Here is a 20021-nt window from a genome sequence, read left to right as displayed (position 1 = left end):
TCATTAATTAAATTTGTTTTTTTAACTCATTATATATAAAATAAGTAATAATAAAGAAATAAACATCTCCAAGTTAAATATATTTCTTTTTTATTAAATGATAAAAATAATAAAAAATATCTATCTCATATCGTTAAAAATATATATGTATATATAATACTTATCTAACTTGATATAGGGTTTTTTTTTTTTTTTTTTTTTTTACATATTTATACATCTATAAATGTATGTGTATTAGTGTATTATTGGCTGATAACAATTTTAATAACCATCTTGTAATAATAAATTTACCGAAACAAAAATGATAAAATTATAAATTATATGTATTGAGTCATCAAATGATTTAGCTGTATATATACATAGTGTAGTGTAGAGTACCGATCAAAAAGATTACGAAACTTGACAAAAAAAATATCTTACTAAGTAGCAATTTATTATTAATTTATATTTATCAATATATGTATATATAATCTAATTTTTTTTTTTTTTTATTTGTCTTAAATTTTTTTATAAATTTATTTCGTCATAAATATTACAGTATGTATATTGATAGTAAATTGGAAAGAAAAAAATCATAATATAGAATTGATAATTACTTTTACTTAAAATGATTTTAATAAAATAAAATAGAAATAGTAATAATTAAATTCGTATAAATTATTGTATATGTTGGATAAATATTAAATAATAGAGCTTAAAAAGTATATGTATATTTTAAAACAAACTAGCAAGCCAACAAACGATTGACTGTATATAAAGTAGCTTAGTAAGTACAGGAAAAGGATTTACAAATTGGATTAGAATGTCAGTAACATGAAAGGGGTTGCGTGTAAAACAACCGACCACCAACATTATTCTCCTAAGTCGTCCATAAGTCTATTCAAGTCGACTCAAGTCACTGTTTTGTCTCTATCATCTCTCGTATCTTGTATTATTATTATCTATATGTAATATTTATGCTTTTACCTTAACATTTATTCCCTTTACCCTTTACCGTACTTTTACAAACTCTATACCAGTCAGTCAGTCAGTCCTTCATTCTAAATATCGTTTGTATTTTTTTTTTTTTTTTTTTTAAATATATGAGTTTATGTCACTTACTTTATTATTAAAATAATAATACTAATTATCAATCAATATACTTTTAATTATTTAAATCAACGTATAATTAGCAAATAAATTTGTTTATCCATCTAAAAATAAAACTTAACTTTAAATTTAAAATAATGTTTGAAAGAAGAAAAAATTATTGTAAAACCCTACGACTCGCAACTTACGACTTAATACGGATAATACTAATGCATGATTATAGATCTCACGCCGTTCTGTCAAAACTTGTCACTTTTAATTATATATCAGTAGTTTTTTGGATAGTCGATCCGTCTCCAGAGACATATTTTGTATGTATTTTCTTATATTTCTAAAACCTTCACTGTATATATTTTTAATCCTTCCATGTATACATATATTCTGTGTGTATATAAAATACTGTGAATAATTATTCATGTATTGTTCAAAATTTATAGTATTTTATTTATAAATGAGCATCGAAAAAAAAAACATCACAATAATACATCGTATGTCGCGGTGCTTTTACTCCAGAATAATATAACGTTATACCTTATATATTGTTTAACATTATATTTCATTCCACGAAGCAAAAATAATTTCAAACAATATATAAGATAGCATATTTATGTATCTTTAAAATATCATTTTACATAAAAATTAAATGTGCCATCTCAGACGAAAGGAAAAAAAAACTATATACCCATCACCTGTAGCAAATAGTCTTTTTTTTATTTATATATTATAAAAAGGTAAAAAGATCATTGGTGCGTATCAATGTATTCATCAATTTAATATTTTTTTTGTGATTTATCGATCTAATAGATATTTATAAAACGTTAAATTATATATCATTTATAAAAGTTTTACGATGAGGTGAATCAACACGTAGCGTTACCTACAAAGCGTGGGAGAAAATAATTATTGTGATTATTATTATTAAATTTAACAGAATTGATAAATAAAGTAAAAGTGTATTATATAGTATATCCATGCATGCATGTATTTTTAATTCAATAGACATCATCATTATCATTGTAATGAATTTATTTGAATAATGTATTTAATAGAGTTACTTTTAAGTAGATATATATGACTTTTACTCACTTTAAGAACTCTTGAATTGTATACCATACAAATAAATAGATACTCATATATATAATTGTATACTTGTATATATAAAGGGTAGTCGCTCAACCATGAAACGCTGAACTAAACGCTCGACAATGACTTAATATTATTATATTATAAACGGTTTGCGCATACTCAGTTGATATAATAATAATAATAAAAAAATATGGTGTATATTGGTATAATATAACCTTACACGGTTTAGTTGAGCTCCAAAGATTTTTCTCCCTCTTAAATATATTTAATTTTTTGACAGTAAAGAGTCTGTGTCAATGCTGTCCACAATTCCATCAGATTTATCCCATGCAAACAGTCAAGAAATATGAGAATAAAAAAAATAATAGTAAAAAGCATGATGGTGGACGAGGTATAATACAGTAGTAGGAACATCCCCTTTTTTATTCTTTTTATTCCCCTATTAACTATTATCCGAATCCACACACTGATTTCATATTATATATTGTATATATTTATTAAATAGGAATATAATAGGATAGATATACTGTCTTCTAATAGATATTAACGTGAAACTAAATGAGTGGGGCAAATAATGTGTCAAAGGGAGCATCACCAACTTGAGTCATTTATTTTCGAATTTAAAGATCTTTTTCAACGCATCTGCCCTATACATCTGACCCTATATAATATAATGTATAATACCATTTTGGGCCATTAATCCTTCCCAAATGACAGCCATTTTGTATCTAAACTGGATTGTCAACGATTATCAACGATTCACTAACTACCAGGGTTGATTCAGGACACTTAATAGACTCTAGCTATTATCTACATAATATTTATCACACCTCGATTATTTTTTTTTTTTTTTATTTTCAATATTTTAAAATCTTGTGATAAATAAATCCAAGCATGATTGATATGAAATTTATTTTCAGTTAACGTACATAAAATAACCAATTAGGATAATCATTACGTCGGTATGTACCAAATATACATCTGTACATAATATTAATAGTATTTATTGTTTTAATAGCAATCGTTCCCAATGGTCCTGTCGTTCTTATGTCGATTTTCTTCTAAAATATACTATTATACACAGTGTGTATATCATCGTGTCGCTCACTAGAGTAGTATAATAGTGATGGTGATGCATATTATATATATTTTATTATATTATATAGATATATATATAAATGAATGAGAATGAGAATGAGAATGAAAATGAAAATGGAGGGTGAAATAGGGTGGTGTTTAATTCGCGGGCAACAAATTCGATTGGCAGAAAAGCAAGTGAGGGTTACGCCCACGGATAAAACGGCTGTCCCAACCACCAGAAGCACCATAAGCACAAGAAGCACAGCATTGGTTGAGCACAACGGTGTTGGTACTGGAACTGGTCCACCAGGTTTCGCGGGGGCGGTACACCACGTCGAGGTCGCGGGGTTTTCGCTACTGGTGACTACCAACTCATAATCAGTGCCGTTTACGCGACTGAACCGGCCACAACAGTAATACATTTATCGCTAATTATACAAATATACATACATAATTATAATTATATTATATCGATTTATCCATCACATTATACTAATTTAATCAACAATACACCTTTACATATTGTATTTACCATGTATTATCTATATATTTTAACAGTGTTTAATAATAATAACAAATAACGATAAACTACTCCTTCATACACTACTAGTTGTAATAAATTTTTCACGAATGCCACCAGATAGAGGTTAATAATAATAATAATAAAATTAAAAGTTGATAAAAAAAAAAAAAGAAAATTAACCTGTGGTATGAGTGTTAATAAACCCGAAACAAATGTCTATCAGGATGATACTACCGTAAATATTAGTAATACAAGTGATAATAATGGTGATAATAATGATGATTGTTGTGATGATGCTCTTGGCAGTGGTCTCGGATGTGCCAGTGCAAGTGGATGTGTTGAATCAGTAACATCAGTAACATCAGTCTATGGTTGTTCTGGTTCAATTGTTGATGGTGCAATAGTTGATGGTGTAAGTTGTGGCATTATTGGTGTAAGTATTTCAGAAAACAGTGAAATGGCAAGTGGAGCTACTTCTGCTACTGTGTCTAATCCAAAACCTCGCAGTGGTAAAATAAATTTTAGTGTTGACGCGTTGTTGAGTGGTACTAAAAAATCATCTGTTAACAGAAAAAATGTTTGTAACAGTGATGATAATGATAATAATTTATCTTCTATCGAAGTATCTGATAAAAATTTCACTAATCAACAATTACTGCTCCATAATCAGGACGAGGCTCGAAGATATAGGGATTTACTTATTATAGAACAGGAACGTCAAAGAAGTTTACAAAGCCGTCAATTACTCGCTCGTTTGAGTCCTTTAACCCAACACAATAATATTTCTGGATTTTCTACTTTTCATCACCATCATCATCATCAACAACAACAACAACAACAACATCATCATCATCACCACCAACAAAATACTACTACTAATAATAATAATAATAATAATAATAATAATAACAATAGTAGAAGTAGCAGTGACAATAATCATTACCATAATAATGTTAATAATTCTTGTGGATCAGATTTGGCTGTTGTAACATCTAGATCAAATAATATTGTTAAAGATTTTTCATCATCAAAGTGCAGAGATACAGTAGTAGTAAACCAAGATTGTTGTTCATCTCCCGTCGGTACCACTAGCAGTGGTGATAGTGCTGCTGCTGCTATTAATACTTCTGTTTCTGCTATTATTCGAATGACAACTGCAGCTACAGACGAACGATTATCCATTGGAAATGATAATTTTAATAATTATGAAACTGAAAAGCAATCACACATTAGTGTTGATTGTAACAATCATAATCATAATAAAGAATTTAGTGAGGACGATGATAACGATAGGGAAGGAGAAGATCAGGAGGAAGATGATAAAGATGATGAAAGAAGAAGAAGAACAAAAAGAAGAAAAAGAAGAGACTCTCCGAGTTTGGGAGTTCGTTTAGAAGCAGATATATCAGAGAAAAGTGACTCGGAAGCACCACAATCATTGGTTGAAGATAGAGAAGAAAAAGAAGATAATTCTGGTGAGAATGATTTGGTGATAAACAATTCGATAAATGACAGACTGATGGAGACTCATCAGTGCCCCAGTCCAGGATCAAGATCTGAGGATCTCAATGTTATGGATTCAGATGATCCTGATGATATGTTAGATCATGATCATTTAATAAATCACAATAATTATAATCACAATAATGAAAATGAGCTGGATAATGATAATGATAATGACAATGATAAAGAAATTGAGCTACACGATGAGGAAGATGACGAGGAGGAGGAAGAGGGGGATGATGAGGGGGATAATAATAAGCGTATTATAAAAAAAGAAAAATCAACACCAGTGGTGCCACAACCAATTCATCCTGGCGTTCAAAGACAATCTGGTATTACAAGTGCTGTAGCAGCAGCTGCGGCAGCAGCAGCCGCGGCAACAGGATCTTACTTGGGAACTCCACCAACAGCATCCGGATGGTCACCCGCGGGATTTCCGCATTCCCTCGCCAGTTTCGCGTGGCTACCCCCACCTCCACATCCTCATAATCCGCATGGACATCTGTACACGCCCCAAGGTGGACCCACTAGTCCAAACGGTGAGAACCGCCCCGGATTACCATTCAATATCTATATACACATTCATATATATATATATATATATATAACAACAACAGCAATAGCAATAGCAACAATAAAAGTTCGGAATATCGTATACAAGACAGAGAGAGAGAGAGAAAGATGGATACAGATCACAACCGCAATCCGCAATCCGCAATGAGATTACATGGGGATTATTTGTGGAATGCTCGTTATCGTTGACGTTGACATTTATAGGAGCTTCCACGCGCGTGTGATGATGCGAATCGATCAGAAAGCAGTTAGTCTATACACACATACACACATACACACATACACACACTAACGATTCAACAGTAGCATTACTCGGTTAACTCTGATGATGACAATTGACAGACAGCACAAGTAAATGGATCCGTTTCGCTCATCAGTCACTTGTAATTTATATACATATACATATACTCTAACTATTCTATATATCAAAGTAATTATCCTTTATCGGGATATATCCACAATCATAAATTCTTTTTAATTTTTCGTTGTAAATAATTATCACAATTATCTTTTTCGATATGGTAATATAATTAAATTAAGAATACGATTGAGATATATATAGTACTCATGCCACGTCCGTCTATCATTTAAGCTATAGAAACTTTAAAAAAAAAAAAAAAAAAAAAAAAAAAACAAAAAACTATCTGCACGTTATAAACAATTCCTAGAAAGAAATCTCGTATTAAATATAAAACACTTGACACTAACTTATTTAGTATAAACTAAATAAAACTACTCAATAATTTTATTAGTATACTTTATCCATTATCTTGCTGATATCCCAAAATTATACATAAATTAAAATTACTCAATAATATAATTTTAATTATTATAAACATGATTAATAAAATATTAATAGCGCGTGTGAAAATACAATTAGCAGTGTATAATGATAATCGTGCAGTAACACCTATTAGAAATGTCAAATATTCGAGATTCGAGAATTTAATCATGTATACAAGAGTAAAATAAATCTAAAACAGGTATTCCTTCAATTGCTATCTATATAATAAAGAGAAATTAAAAAAAAAAAAAAAAAAAAAAAAGTAATGTCACATAAAGTAATGTTTGTTTGTTTGTTTGTGCATGTATGCTATATTATGGGTGTTTATGTGGTTGTGTAGGTAAAGAAATAAAGAAAGAGAAAGAATCGGTTATGCAAGACACAACCTCGTGTAATTTGTATCCCGGATGAATCTCGCAACTCGATCGTGCTCGTGTACCCACGACGTTTCTCTTGCCCGGTAATTAACGGGAATTAATTAGCGCAAGGGAAAAACACTCGTCGCTTGGTGATCCTGCTGCACCGACTAGGCAGTTGTGCCACGCTCTCAATGGATTCATACTCTGTATACTCAGTACTCTATACTTGATGTCCATGGCAACTTTAAACCATTAATAGTTATAATCCACACCATATCAATAAATCAATTAATATATACACCAATATATTAAATAAATAATAAATAAAAATAAAAAAGTATACAGGCTGAATGGTTAAATGGTTGAATGTTGAGATTTAACGATGTCGCGGTGTGACAGATAGGCCGACATCGCGCCTTACTTCTTTTCACCCATCGGGCAGACGTTAATTGGCGGTCTCTACTTTGTAATAATTGTTACCGATTCAGGAATACCCGTATTACAACTACTGTCCACGCCAGTCCGGTTTCTCCTTTTCTTCTATATATATATATATATATATATATTTATAAATGTATATAATTGTTATTGTTGTTGTTATTATTATTTATCATTATCATCCTGTTAGTTGTATATTTTGTTTTTTTTTTTTTTTGTTTAATTTAAGGAGATCTGAGATTACCAGGACCTGGACCGGGACCGGTAAGATGTACCTTGAGGAAACACAAACCAAATCGAAAGCCAAGAACTCCGTTTACCACCCAACAACTTTTATCTCTTGAAAAAAAGTTTAGAGAAAAGCAGTATCTGACAATTGCCGAGAGAGCTGAATTTTCATCATCACTCCATTTAACTGAAACACAGGTAATATATAATAATAATAATAATTATTATTATGTATTGTTCTGTTATCGTTTATATTAATTATTTAAGGTAAAAATATGGTTTCAAAATCGGCGGGCTAAAGCGAAACGACTGCAAGAGGCGGAAATAGAAAAGCTGAGATTATCCGCAAGACCATTATTACATCCAAGTTTTAGCACGGGTCTGATGTTCTCAGCTGGAGTCGGTCCACCCGGCACTCCCGGTGGTGTACCACCCTTTATCGCAGCAGCAATGGCCAGACACAGCCACGCAGCCGCGGCAACAGCTGCCATGTTCATGACTCCGCCTGGACATCGACCTTGAATAATAATCATAATAATAATAATAATAATAATAATAATAATAATAATAATAATAGTAATTATTATTATTATTCTTCGCCTATCATTTATCAATATTAATTCATACCCATCATCATCATCATCATCATCATCACCACCACCACCATCGTTCATTATCATTTACTGATTATTCATTTTTCATTTATAAACCGTGTATTATTATTATTATTAAAATTTTGTATATAGTGTAAATACAATATTAAAATATATTATTAAAATTTTGCGTGAAATCAACACGCATCTTTCTACCTCTATTCTACTTATACATAAATTTAATTCAATTTAATATAAACGAAAAAAAAAAATAAAATACAATAATAGTTGTCACAAATAAGTACACACGTGCTATTAAAATTTAAATAATATAAAAAACTAAAAAATTTTTTTTTCAATTATTATTATTTTTTGTTAATCATGCATCTTTATAAACATGATTAAATAATTAAATTTGTATTATGGTATATCGTAATGTACATGATTAATATACCTGTAGATTGTTATAGGATCTTTTTTATAAACACAGCACATTATTAATTAAATTAAATTAAATTGAATAAACGAAAAAACATTACTATAAATATAAATTTCATTTGTATATTAGAACCGCGTCTTTTGTTATTTATTTTATATATATATATTCTGATATTTAACATTGCAATGTAAGCAATGTAAGTAACAGGGGTTTTATTTAAAATATTCATTTAACCAGCGCTATTATTATTAATAATATTATACTAATCATTTTTAATTATTTAAGTTTTCATCTAAATAGTGATGATCTGATGATATATGTACAGCCTCTCTGATAGATATAACAATATCTACAGTCAATGAAATAAAAAAAAAAAAAAAATTATATATTATCTAATTCAAGTAGATTTACCATCACTAAAATATTATTTTTATAAATAAAGAAAGAAAATTAACAAATTGAAGATTACACTCTTATTACATGATTTCAGTAGTCATTATTTATCGATAATGCATTATATTAGTTTATTGAAAAAAATTTTCGAGTGTCAAATGGCAAATGACATATATATTCGAATTTTTTCTAACTAAATTTTATTGAATTTATTTTTTTTTATTGTTGATATTATTTTTTAGTTTTCTTGTGGACTTTAAATCGGCTCAATCAAGTTTATCCAAATTAATTGGTCGTAAATTAAGTGTCGTGCCAGTGCCGGGCCCGTTCCTAGCCAGTAGGCTGACAGTAATATAAGCAGTATAAGCAGTATAAACAGTATAAACAGTATAAACAGTATAAACAGTATAAACAGTATAAGCAGAGTACTGCTTGGATCCTAATAATGCTCAGAGGACACTTAATATAATTAACAGCGAGTTTTAAGCGAGAAAAGATGAATTGATTATTAGCGAGGAAGAAGGCAAATACCAACAACCAAAATCTCCAATCTATATATATCTATATCATCTGTACACAGTGAGAAATATATTATATAATAATAATAATAATCATCATCATCATCATAAAGTGATCTTGGCGTATCAGGGTTAATTAAAAAAAATGTGATGAAAAGAATGTTAAGCCATCTTAAAGTTGGAACTCGGAACACGGGTAATTAGCTGATATTTTAATAGGTAAAAAATTATTCTCTCGTTATATCCGTATATGTACGTATACCGGTTGAGACTTGAAGCTTCAGACTTAAAACTTATGGCATAAGGCATCATCAAGTAGTAATCACTGCTCTGTTTTCTGTTCGATGATGGCAGGTTAATATAATAGCAGTATTGATCACAACCAGATACCCCCTCATCAAAATACCATCAATATTATTTAAATAAAAACAAAAAATTATATTACACTAACAGCAAATCTACATATATATTTTTTTTTATATATTTGCTAATGCTAAGTTTTTTTTTAGTTTCGAATAAAACAACCCTCTAAATGAATAATTATTTCATAATAATATTATAGAAAATTAAATATACAATAATAATAATAATAGTAGTATTAAGTATATATATATTATATCGATAAAATAATGTGTAAAGTTAAAACGGTGAAAAAAATTCCAATGTTATCTCTCTGATGAAGTAGAAATTAGTAGTTGGCAAGTGACAACTTGCTACTGAACACAAACCACTAACCACTGACCACTATAACCAGTAACCAGAAGCCCTTGGTTATTAACATATTATACTTAATATTTTTATTATAAATTATAATCTAGCAACACATAATCTTGGTGATAATTACAAAAATAAACAGTTACTAAATACCATGCAGACGTTCCGATCCTCACAAGGTTTATTTTAATTTACAGAATAAACTACTAAGGGAGTATATTAATAGTGATCGCGCGAGTAGTCAGATTATTCCAACAACCGTAAGTGTTGTGTGTTGAATTCCCGGGCGTTGTTGTTAAGTAAATTGGATCCTTAACCGGTTTTTGTTTCTGTGTTTCTGCGTTTCTGCGTTATTTCTGTTTCTGATTTTATTCAGGCCACTGTCTTACTCCAACTCCATGCAAACTCAGATCTATATATATTTCATCAAAATCATTATCATTATATCCATTATATTGTTCCCTCCATTAAATCAATTTATTCGGAATCTTATCTTTTATATATATTTATATTTTATATGTATCATAAAGGATTTTTAAAAACAATATATATTAGACTGGTTTAAAAATATCGGCTAGTTTTTTTATTTTTAAAACCCCTACTGAAATACTTTCAGGGGAATGAGATAAGATGACTGTAAAAAACACCCCTAAATATTGAGAGTTGGATAGATTCATCAAAAATTATTAAATTATCATTTTAAACAGATAATAGAGAGCACATTATCATCTCCTGCTGACAAACCCTTATTAATAAATACAATGTACAACTATTTCATCTTGTCGACAACTTGTCATTGTTTACTCCAATCAATTTATCGAATAAACATGCGACGAGCCATTGATTGTTTAATTAAACTATCAACACCCACTCTCTTCTTTTTCTTTTCTTTTATCTTGTTTTTTTATTTTTATTCATTGCATATTTATTTATTTCAGCCTTAACACACTATAGCAACCAAACAACCAAAGAAACAATAGACGATGTACATCTATATATGGACATGTATTGTCAGTATATAATATATATAATAATAACTGATGACAATATATAGACCGTCCAACAGCCAACAGCAGTTAATTACTATATCATCGGTTCGCAATATTAATTTCCGTACACTCTGTAATAATATAAACCCATGTAATATTAATATATTTTATATATGTATATAAATCGATTGGTTGGTTGGTTGGTTGGTTGGTTGGTTGGTTGGTGAGGATTATTCGCAAATGGAGCAATAATGCAACACTACGTATTACCGTAGACCGGTTACTGTGAATCCGCGCACATATAAATATAAATATTGAGTCTCTTTGTTGGAAGAGGAATCCGATGAGTCCGAGAATGAAAACGAGAGCAATGAAAGAGGAGAGGGTATAAAAGAGGAGATTGGTATAGAGTATATAGTAATAGAGGGTTGGTTGGTTGGTGCTATTGGCAACGGATGAGATGGGAGACATGGATACAGAAGACCGCCGTTGTCTGCTACCGCGCGTATACCGTTGCCGGGGTGATGCGCAACTCAAAGATCCAAAGAGGGTTACCTTGTTAGGATGTTCAATATCAAGAGGGAAGAAATAACACTGTATATCTATATAGAAAACAACCAGAGAGTAGAGGAAGAGTAAACGTCTGTGAATGATAGGAGTACCGGCCGGGTGGTAACAATACCCAGGAAATTACATAACTGTTGAAAATATCAACCAATACCAGAGTATATACTCTAATATCATTATTATTCACTCAATAGATCCAAAAGATCATTTTTTCCTTTTCCTTTTCCTTTTCCATTTCCCTTTTTTTTTTTTTTTTTTTTTTTTTTTTTTTTCTCATTATCAATCACCGAGCTTTCTAGCTTTTTTATCCGCTACAGAGTAAACTTTTAGTCTATTATCTAATTATTATATGTAAGCACTGTATTAAAGTTTTATACGATACATATGAATTAAAAAGTTTGTTTGAATAATTATTAACTCATTATACCAGTATTGTATGATTTTACGTATGTATATGAATTATCCGGTAGACGTTTAAACGCCTTTACATAATTTATAATTAATAATTCATAAAAGAAAAAAAGAAAATTTAAAAAAAAAAGATGGAACTTATTGGAAAAGAGAATATAATAGTATAGTAGATAAGAATCCTTATACCCAGAGCCAGTACATCAGAAGCACCGTATATAGTATATAGTGTATTATATTAGTTTTGTTACCAAGGGTGTATATGTATATGTTGGAATGTATTATAAAGGGGTAGCATGAGTAAATGTTACTACTGTCAAACGGAAATTAAATATGCTTCGGTTGATAAGTCGAAGCGTCGCGTGGTGACATCTTCCCTTTCTTCATCCGCACACGCTTTCGTATCAACAACACCAGGACGAACGAGATGAGCTATTGTGTGAGCTATTTTCAAGGGAATAGAAAATCTATGAGTAGAGAGAAAATATCATATTATATAACTATATACCTTTTAATTTTACTTTATCACCCCACAATAAATAATCCATTGTTATTGCTACACAATAAAAAAATAAATTTTTAAATTATTAAATTGACAATTTAAATGTATATAATAATTATTTGTTTGAATGGATTGGATAAAAACGTAATTAACTAATTACAATTATTTGGGGCTGATCATAAAGTTTAAGCTGGCAAAACCGTGAACGGTTTGAAAAATTGTTAGGTAGAGCAGCCGCGGCTAATAATAACAGCAACAAAAGTATATACTATATAGTTGCGCTTAATTTAAGGATTTCACCATGTACAAAAGCTAAACCAGTTAAACAGTTAAGCGGCATTTGACGAGTGAAATTTGATCATGCTAAACCAATTCTGTTGACGGCAACTGATCAACTACAATAATTATTTTTCTATGGTATGGCTAAAACAAAGGTTGTACCGAAATATTAATGCCAAATAAAATTTTAAAAAAAGTTTAAACATTTCTGCATAAATAATACAAATATAATTCTTTTTTTTTCCAATTTAAAAGATATACAATAATGTGTATAAATAATAAGAATAATGTGGTGGTGGTGGTGGTGGTGGTGGTGGTGGTGGTGAGGATTAGTGAGGATGCTGCTGACAAGTAAAGAGAAAATATGAGAGTAAAAGAGGGTCTATTAATGATGCGTGTTGGTGATCCTCTTTCTTTGTTGTTGATTATGTTTTTACACTGAATCGCGCTCACTCATCTTTTATTCTTGTAGGGGTTTTTTTATTAACAGGGCTTCTTATTCAACTGTGCCTTTTTCGTTTGGTTAATCGAATGGGGGATCAAACGGGCTAAGGAAAAGGAGAAGGAGAAGAATTGGAAGGGGGAATATCGCATCTGCGGAAGGTGAGACGACGTAGTACTGGAGAAGCGCAGCCGGTACACTCGACTAATTGGCCGATAAATCAACCTTGGGCTCACTTCTCTGCTTACGGTGGACAGTTTACTGTGTGGACTCTAGACTCTATATTCTATATATATATATATGTAGACTGAGTGTCTTTAAAACGAAAAGAGAGAAGAGAGAAAAGACCACTTGAGACACATGGTTATAACATATATGTGCTCATGTGGATATGTCCATGGATCCTTCTTCCTCTCTCCTTCTTTCCTTTCTTTATTCCAGCCTTCATCTCATTCTTATTTTTATCCTTTATTCTTTATTCTTATCTTCTTCTTCTTCTTCTTCTTGTCCTTCGTTTCTCGCTAATGCGAACCCGCTACCGGAATTCAAAGACAACTCTTTCGCTCTCAATTAGCTCTAAATTGCGATTATTTAATTTTAACTTTTTTATTATTATTATTATTTTATGTCTAAAAATATTATCAAGTGCATTATAATAATTAAATTGAAAATAATTCAACAATACAAATGTATTAAAATATATATATATATACGAATATTATTATAATAAAAATAATTAATCAGAATAAGCAGGTAAACAGGTTTTCACATTGATTTTAAATTTTAAAGCTATAAGAACGGGAGACCGAGCAAGGGATATATTATATAGTATATATGTATATGTATATAACCATGGATTGCTATGCGGGTATACCATACTTGGGCGCGCGGAGCTAATCGCACCAAGCGAACTTGTCGGAATTAATTGGATCGGCCAATTAACGCGCACTCAACTGAAATGGTCCAAGCACGATTTAAACGCGCAATAAACCACCACAAATGAGATGAATCCATTTGCGTAGGTTGCTTATATATATATATAATACATTATATATTTATCAATATTATTTTTATATAGTTTAATCAGTTCAGTATGATACACATAAATAACTATTACTTATTGTTTTTTTTTGTCTATATAATATTGGTCATCAAAATAATTTTTTATGAATTTAAATATTGAAACAACGAAAACTTAATATATTACTATAAAAATTTATTTTACACAAAAAAAGAGATTTAATAATCTATAAAATATTCGTTATTATTTGAAAATATATATATTTATTGGCTTGAATGAATTATAACTCGATAAAAAATAGATATTCCTGAATAAATTGTTTTTTTTTTTTTTTAAATAAAATTAATTTTAATCAATTAATTAATTGCTATGATTATTACTATCAACAATTATATGATTATGCTATTAAAAATAACTCGCAATAATGAAACAATATAAGATTACTATAAAATCACGATTAAACAGCTCTAAATTTACTTGTAAAAATCGATTGATCTAATGATTTATTTATATTAAAGAATATTATTGTTGATAATAGCGATATAATAATTATAATTTTTCTAGTTTTTCTTACCGTAAATCGACAAAATCGATTTGTCAATTTGTCGCTAAAAGATGATAATCATTCTAAATCATTCTATACACATGCTGGTAATATAAGAAAACCTATTTATCCGAGAAATCGTCTCCACAGGTAGATGGCGCCATTTGTTGGATTAATTGAAAAAACTTTTAAATTTAAAATTATCAGCTCAGGTGCAGATTATCTGAATCTAAAAAAATATTTATTTTAAAAAAAATTAATAAGTTGGAAAAAATAAAAAAAGTTATGGCATTTTTCAGTTTCTATCCATATTAATTTAATTAAAATTTAAAAATTTAACTTACGAATAACTATATGGAGAATCTAATCCAAAAAATAAAATCTAACAATAACTAATAAATAAATATTTAAGTTTTTGCGTTATTGTACTCGCAATTTTTTAATATATTAATAAAAACAACCATCATTACAATTAATTAATATAAATTTAAAATCTTTTTTCTATTAACTTTGTGTTATTTAGCATTGATAAACTTAATTTTAATAAAGTAAAAATATATATAGATAAGAAATAGTGAATAGTGCAACAAGCTGTTAAACCAACTTATCGCTATTTATGACTATACAAATCCTTTAAATAAATTTAAAAGTGTACCATAATTATAAAAAAATTAACACACGAATATTGTTATTAATTATTATTATTATTATTGAAGAATATATGTACAAAATTATGTGTAATAAAACAAAAATATACACATTCAATAAAATTAATCACACTGAAAAGTTAAATATTTTTTTTACGCAAAAGTATTTTATGTAAATTTATTACGATAATAGTTTTATTATTATCAAAGATGATGATGATGATGATGATGATAATTAAAAGAAATAAGATACGTGATGCATAGATTCTTATATAAAATAAATTAGTTATACCTTATCATCACAAATTACAAAATATTGGAATGATTATTTTACTTTTAAATATTAAATATCGGGAAATTGTTGAAAATATTTAACAGAAAAAAAAATATATATATATTTTACTAGGCATACTTTGAGATTAAGAAAAATATCCGTAACAGTAAAAAATTTCTTACTTACATATAATTATTATTTCAAGTTGTCAATACATTCATCTAACAGTAAATAAACGGAAAAAAGAAATGATAAAATTTTAATTCACTGATGATGATGAAGAAATATTATTAAATCATTTATCTTTTAATTGACAAAGGGTTGGATAATGTTTTTTTTTTTAAGCTTTTAATTTAAGAAACAAGTTAATAATACGCATGTATCAATCGTATCCACGAATTTTTAAAAGTCATACAGTTTATTATTGATATTCATAGTTGTCCAACTTGTTAATGTAAGCAGAAAATTTTTAAATTAAACTTTTAGTGATTTAAAAAGTTTTTAAATTTTTTATTTAAAACCATTAATTACATTTATAATTATCACGTCATGATAATCAATTTAATAACGAAATACGTGGATACGTTTTGTTATTTATTATAAAATAATAATAAAAATAACAAAGGTAATGATGATGATAATTATTATAAAAATGTTAATGCGCGCGTAAATGCAAATGACAACAATAAATGTAATTATTAATTAAATGGATTTTAATGAAAAATAATATATATTAGCTTAAAAAAATTGTGTGATCATGTGTTGAGTGTGTGATAATGAATATGTATGTTATTTTACGGGAGACAGGGATGAATAGATGATGTTGGAAAATTAATATTTATTTTTTCTTGTTTTTGTTGGCTTGATTTTTAGTTTTAGCTGCAGCTGTCATTTTGGCATTCTTCTTCTTGGGCTCATCATCTTCGTCTTCTTCAACTTCTGTATCCTGTGTTGCACATTAAAAATACGTATGTATATCATTTACAATTTTATAATTTTATAAATTTTACATATCAATATCGATTATTAATTTTTTTTTTTTTTTCAATAAAAATATCAATAGCTTGATTTTTTATTTTATACTAACGCCAAGATGGAAAAATGCCAAATCTATCATTACAATTAAAATAAATATTGTTATTATTATTATTTTTTAAAAAAATAAACAAAACATTAATAAATTTTCGAATAAAATAATTTATTTGATGAAAAAAAAAAAAAATTAACACTGAAAATATAGAAAAAAAACATAAATATTATAATGGACTTTAATCGCGTTTTTGATAAGTTATAATACGATATTAACAATAAAATATAATATCGTATTGGCCATTAGTGATATAATTATTATCGTATTTAAAATATTGTAAAAATTTTTAAGTAATTAACACTGTGTTATTAAGTGCAAGTTTGTACATGGTAAAACTTTTTCTAATGGTATGTGTTATCGTTGTCACCTGACTTAACTTTTTACTTGTCTATTGCTTCATCCATCTTGGCGCGTTTGGTGCCATTTTTTTTACCATCCGCGGTTTGCTTTCGTTTCTTTTGTGATGCCTGAAATTTTTATTCTATTTTATATAAGACCCCGTTAAATATTTACTTTTTTATTCTATTATTATCATTATTATCAAATTTGTTGATTTAATTAATTATACTTGATAGAAATTTAACATTTATAAGATAATTGTTTTCAACAAGTTGGCAAATTTCAACTTAATCTTATTATTTATTTTTAATTTATATAATAAAAATTAATTATTCGTCTCTTACCTTTTCCTCATCCTCATCTTCCATGTTTTCCTCGTCCATTTCCTCCTCCAAGTCGTCAAATTCTTCCATGTGTGTTCCTGTATACATAAATAATAAATAATAGAGTATAGAAGAAAAAAAATATGTAGATTTGTATTTAGATGAAAAATAAAAATACATACCCAACAAATTGTGTCCCACTATGTGAAGAGGTCCACTACCTTTAACTAATGAAAAAGTAACTGGTGGATCAGGAAAACTAAGATCCAAAATAATTTGTTCGGTTTTTCCTCTTTCCAATAAAGCAATTGGTATTTTTATTAATCCTTTTAATCCCATTGCTTCGACTTGAAGAACATTAAGTTCACCGGGTTTAGCTTCTGGTCCCAATAAAGCCTTCAAAATAAATAAATAATTTCATTTTCAATTAATCAGTATACGAGTAAAATAATTGCCGCGCAAATCACAGTTACTCCAATAGAATTTGTCGAGAAAAAAAAAAAAAAAAAAAAAAAAAAATATGAAATGAAACTATATAACCTCTTTACCGTGGCGTCACCACATTGTCGTATTTGCAAAAAAAAAAAAAAAAAATTAATACTAACATCACAATTTTTAATCATTTAATTTTAATTAAAATATTTTTAATTTTAATTTTTTCTTCCTCAGCCGTTAATATTATACATGCAATATTTATATATTGTTAAAATTGTAAAATTATAATAAAATAATTACCATTTTGATGATAAGTTTTTGGTCAACACCAAAATGCTGGTTACCTCCATCTGCATCATCGTTTTTATGCTCAGGATCCCAAACTTCACTGGCATTAGCTCCTTGAAGAGTTATTCCTATACAAATAATAAAAGTTATAAAATTAATAAATTATTGTAATAAGCTTATTTTATTAATTAAACTAACATAAAATAAACAATGTTAAATATAACAAAAAAAAATAAATAATTGTTTTAAATATTTTTAACCATCATAATCATGATTAGCATTTAAATAATAAATAATTATATGAATTAATGAAATTACTCGGAAAAATAATAAAGATTAAAAATTTTAAAAGATATATAATAGTAGCAGTAGCCGATACATCACAATGGCCGAAAATCAACCGGCGTCCTGTTTATTTGATCGAGAAAATTTTTTATAAATATTAATATATAAGTAAATATTAAAAATATAAAATAAAATAATATATTAATTGTAATAGGATTTTTTAATAATAATTACCGTAAAGATATTCTTCTGCCATGACGATTGTAATAATATAAATGGATTTTCAGTAGAAAAAGTAAGGGGATGCTCCAAAAGCCGAACAGTAAAGAGCAGTGAAGACTGTAGAAGCGACTGAAGAGCCAAGAGCCTGAAGAGCAAGAGAATGTACGTTCGAGCGGTTGAAACTAAACTCACACAAACTTGTCCACTTAGTCGACTTGCATATATACACACACATATATTCAACATATACAACTAGTTTGGTAGTGTGATATGGGTTTATTATACACAGCTTGGCATTGGCAAAGGAAATTGTAATACAAAAGAGAAAGAATTAACAACCGACGCTACAGAGGGTACAGAGGTACGAGGACGCGCGCGCAAATATCTACGCACTCTACAGTATACTATTTAAATACACTATACCAATTAATAGAATTACCAACATAACTATTGCTAACATTGCACGTGTCACTGTCACTGTCACTGGCCAATCAGATTCATTAACAAATTGTACCAGTTGACCAGATTGGTCATAAGTACATACCAACGATCCAACGATCCAGCCATAAGACTTTTCAAAATTTTTACAATTTTTTAATTAAAATATTATCATAAACTATTTTTCTATAAATATAGATATTTATATTTTTACTTGAATCAAAACTTGAAAAATTTTATATTTTTATCTATTCGTCTCCTCTCAGCCTCTCAGATTATCAATTAAATCAATTAAATCAATTAAATCAATTAAATCAATTAAAATTTGTTTCTATGGGACGATAAATATTTTATATTTATAATATTCTTTCCTCTAAGCTTCGAAGTTTTCGAAGCAGCAGCAGCAGCACCGGCACATAGATATAGCTGTTATTTTTTAGTTGCTTACTCTCTATACTCTATACTACGCTCTACCCTTATCTCACTTCCACTATATACGTAAATTTGACTGGTATGTGTCCAATATGTATGTAATATTATATACATACTTGGTGTTACATGAAAAATAATAAAAATCAAAAAAAAATATGTGAGACAAAGTTGCATAT

The 20021-nt window shown here is 28.4% G+C and overlaps 2 protein-coding genes across 3 annotated transcripts; one reads left to right on the top strand and one right to left on the bottom strand.

Moving 5' to 3' along the window:
* Positions 1 to 3359: 3359 nt before the first annotated feature.
* On the top strand, positions 3360 to 8318 carry LOC123265593 (uncharacterized membrane protein DDB_G0293934-like). Its single transcript, XM_044729384.1, has 4 exons — positions 3360 to 5820; positions 7665 to 7861; positions 7931 to 8205; positions 8251 to 8318. Exons 1-3 carry the CDS (start codon positions 3966 to 3968, stop codon positions 8183 to 8185), a joined length of 2307 nt encoding a protein of 768 aa, XP_044585319.1. The 5' UTR covers positions 3360 to 3965; the 3' UTR covers positions 8186 to 8205; positions 8251 to 8318.
* An 8367-nt stretch (positions 8319 to 16685) lies between these two features.
* On the bottom strand, positions 16686 to 19263 carry LOC123265519 (nucleoplasmin-like protein). Of its 2 annotated transcripts, XM_044729327.1 has the most exons (6): positions 18988 to 19263; positions 18481 to 18596; positions 17928 to 18141; positions 17767 to 17843; positions 17461 to 17550; positions 16686 to 16939 (listed from the first exon to the last, which is right to left on the bottom strand). In XM_044729327.1, exons 1-5 carry the CDS (start codon positions 19007 to 19009, stop codon positions 17464 to 17466), a joined length of 516 nt encoding a protein of 171 aa, XP_044585262.1. In that variant the 5' UTR covers positions 19010 to 19263; the 3' UTR covers positions 16686 to 16939; positions 17461 to 17463. The 2 variants fall into 2 exon arrangements, with proteins under 2 accessions (XP_044585262.1, XP_044585256.1); XM_044729321.1 differs by lacking the exon at positions 17461 to 17550 and having other exon boundaries at positions 18988 to 19233.
* Between the last annotated feature and the right edge of the window lie 758 nt (positions 19264 to 20021).

The sequence above is a fragment of the Cotesia glomerata genome, linkage group LG1 (genome assembly GCF_020080835.1).
Source record: "Cotesia glomerata isolate CgM1 linkage group LG1, MPM_Cglom_v2.3, whole genome shotgun sequence".
NCBI classification, from domain to species: Eukaryota; Metazoa; Arthropoda; class Insecta; order Hymenoptera; family Braconidae; genus Cotesia; species Cotesia glomerata.
This window is presented reverse-complemented; position numbering and strand designations above follow the sequence as displayed.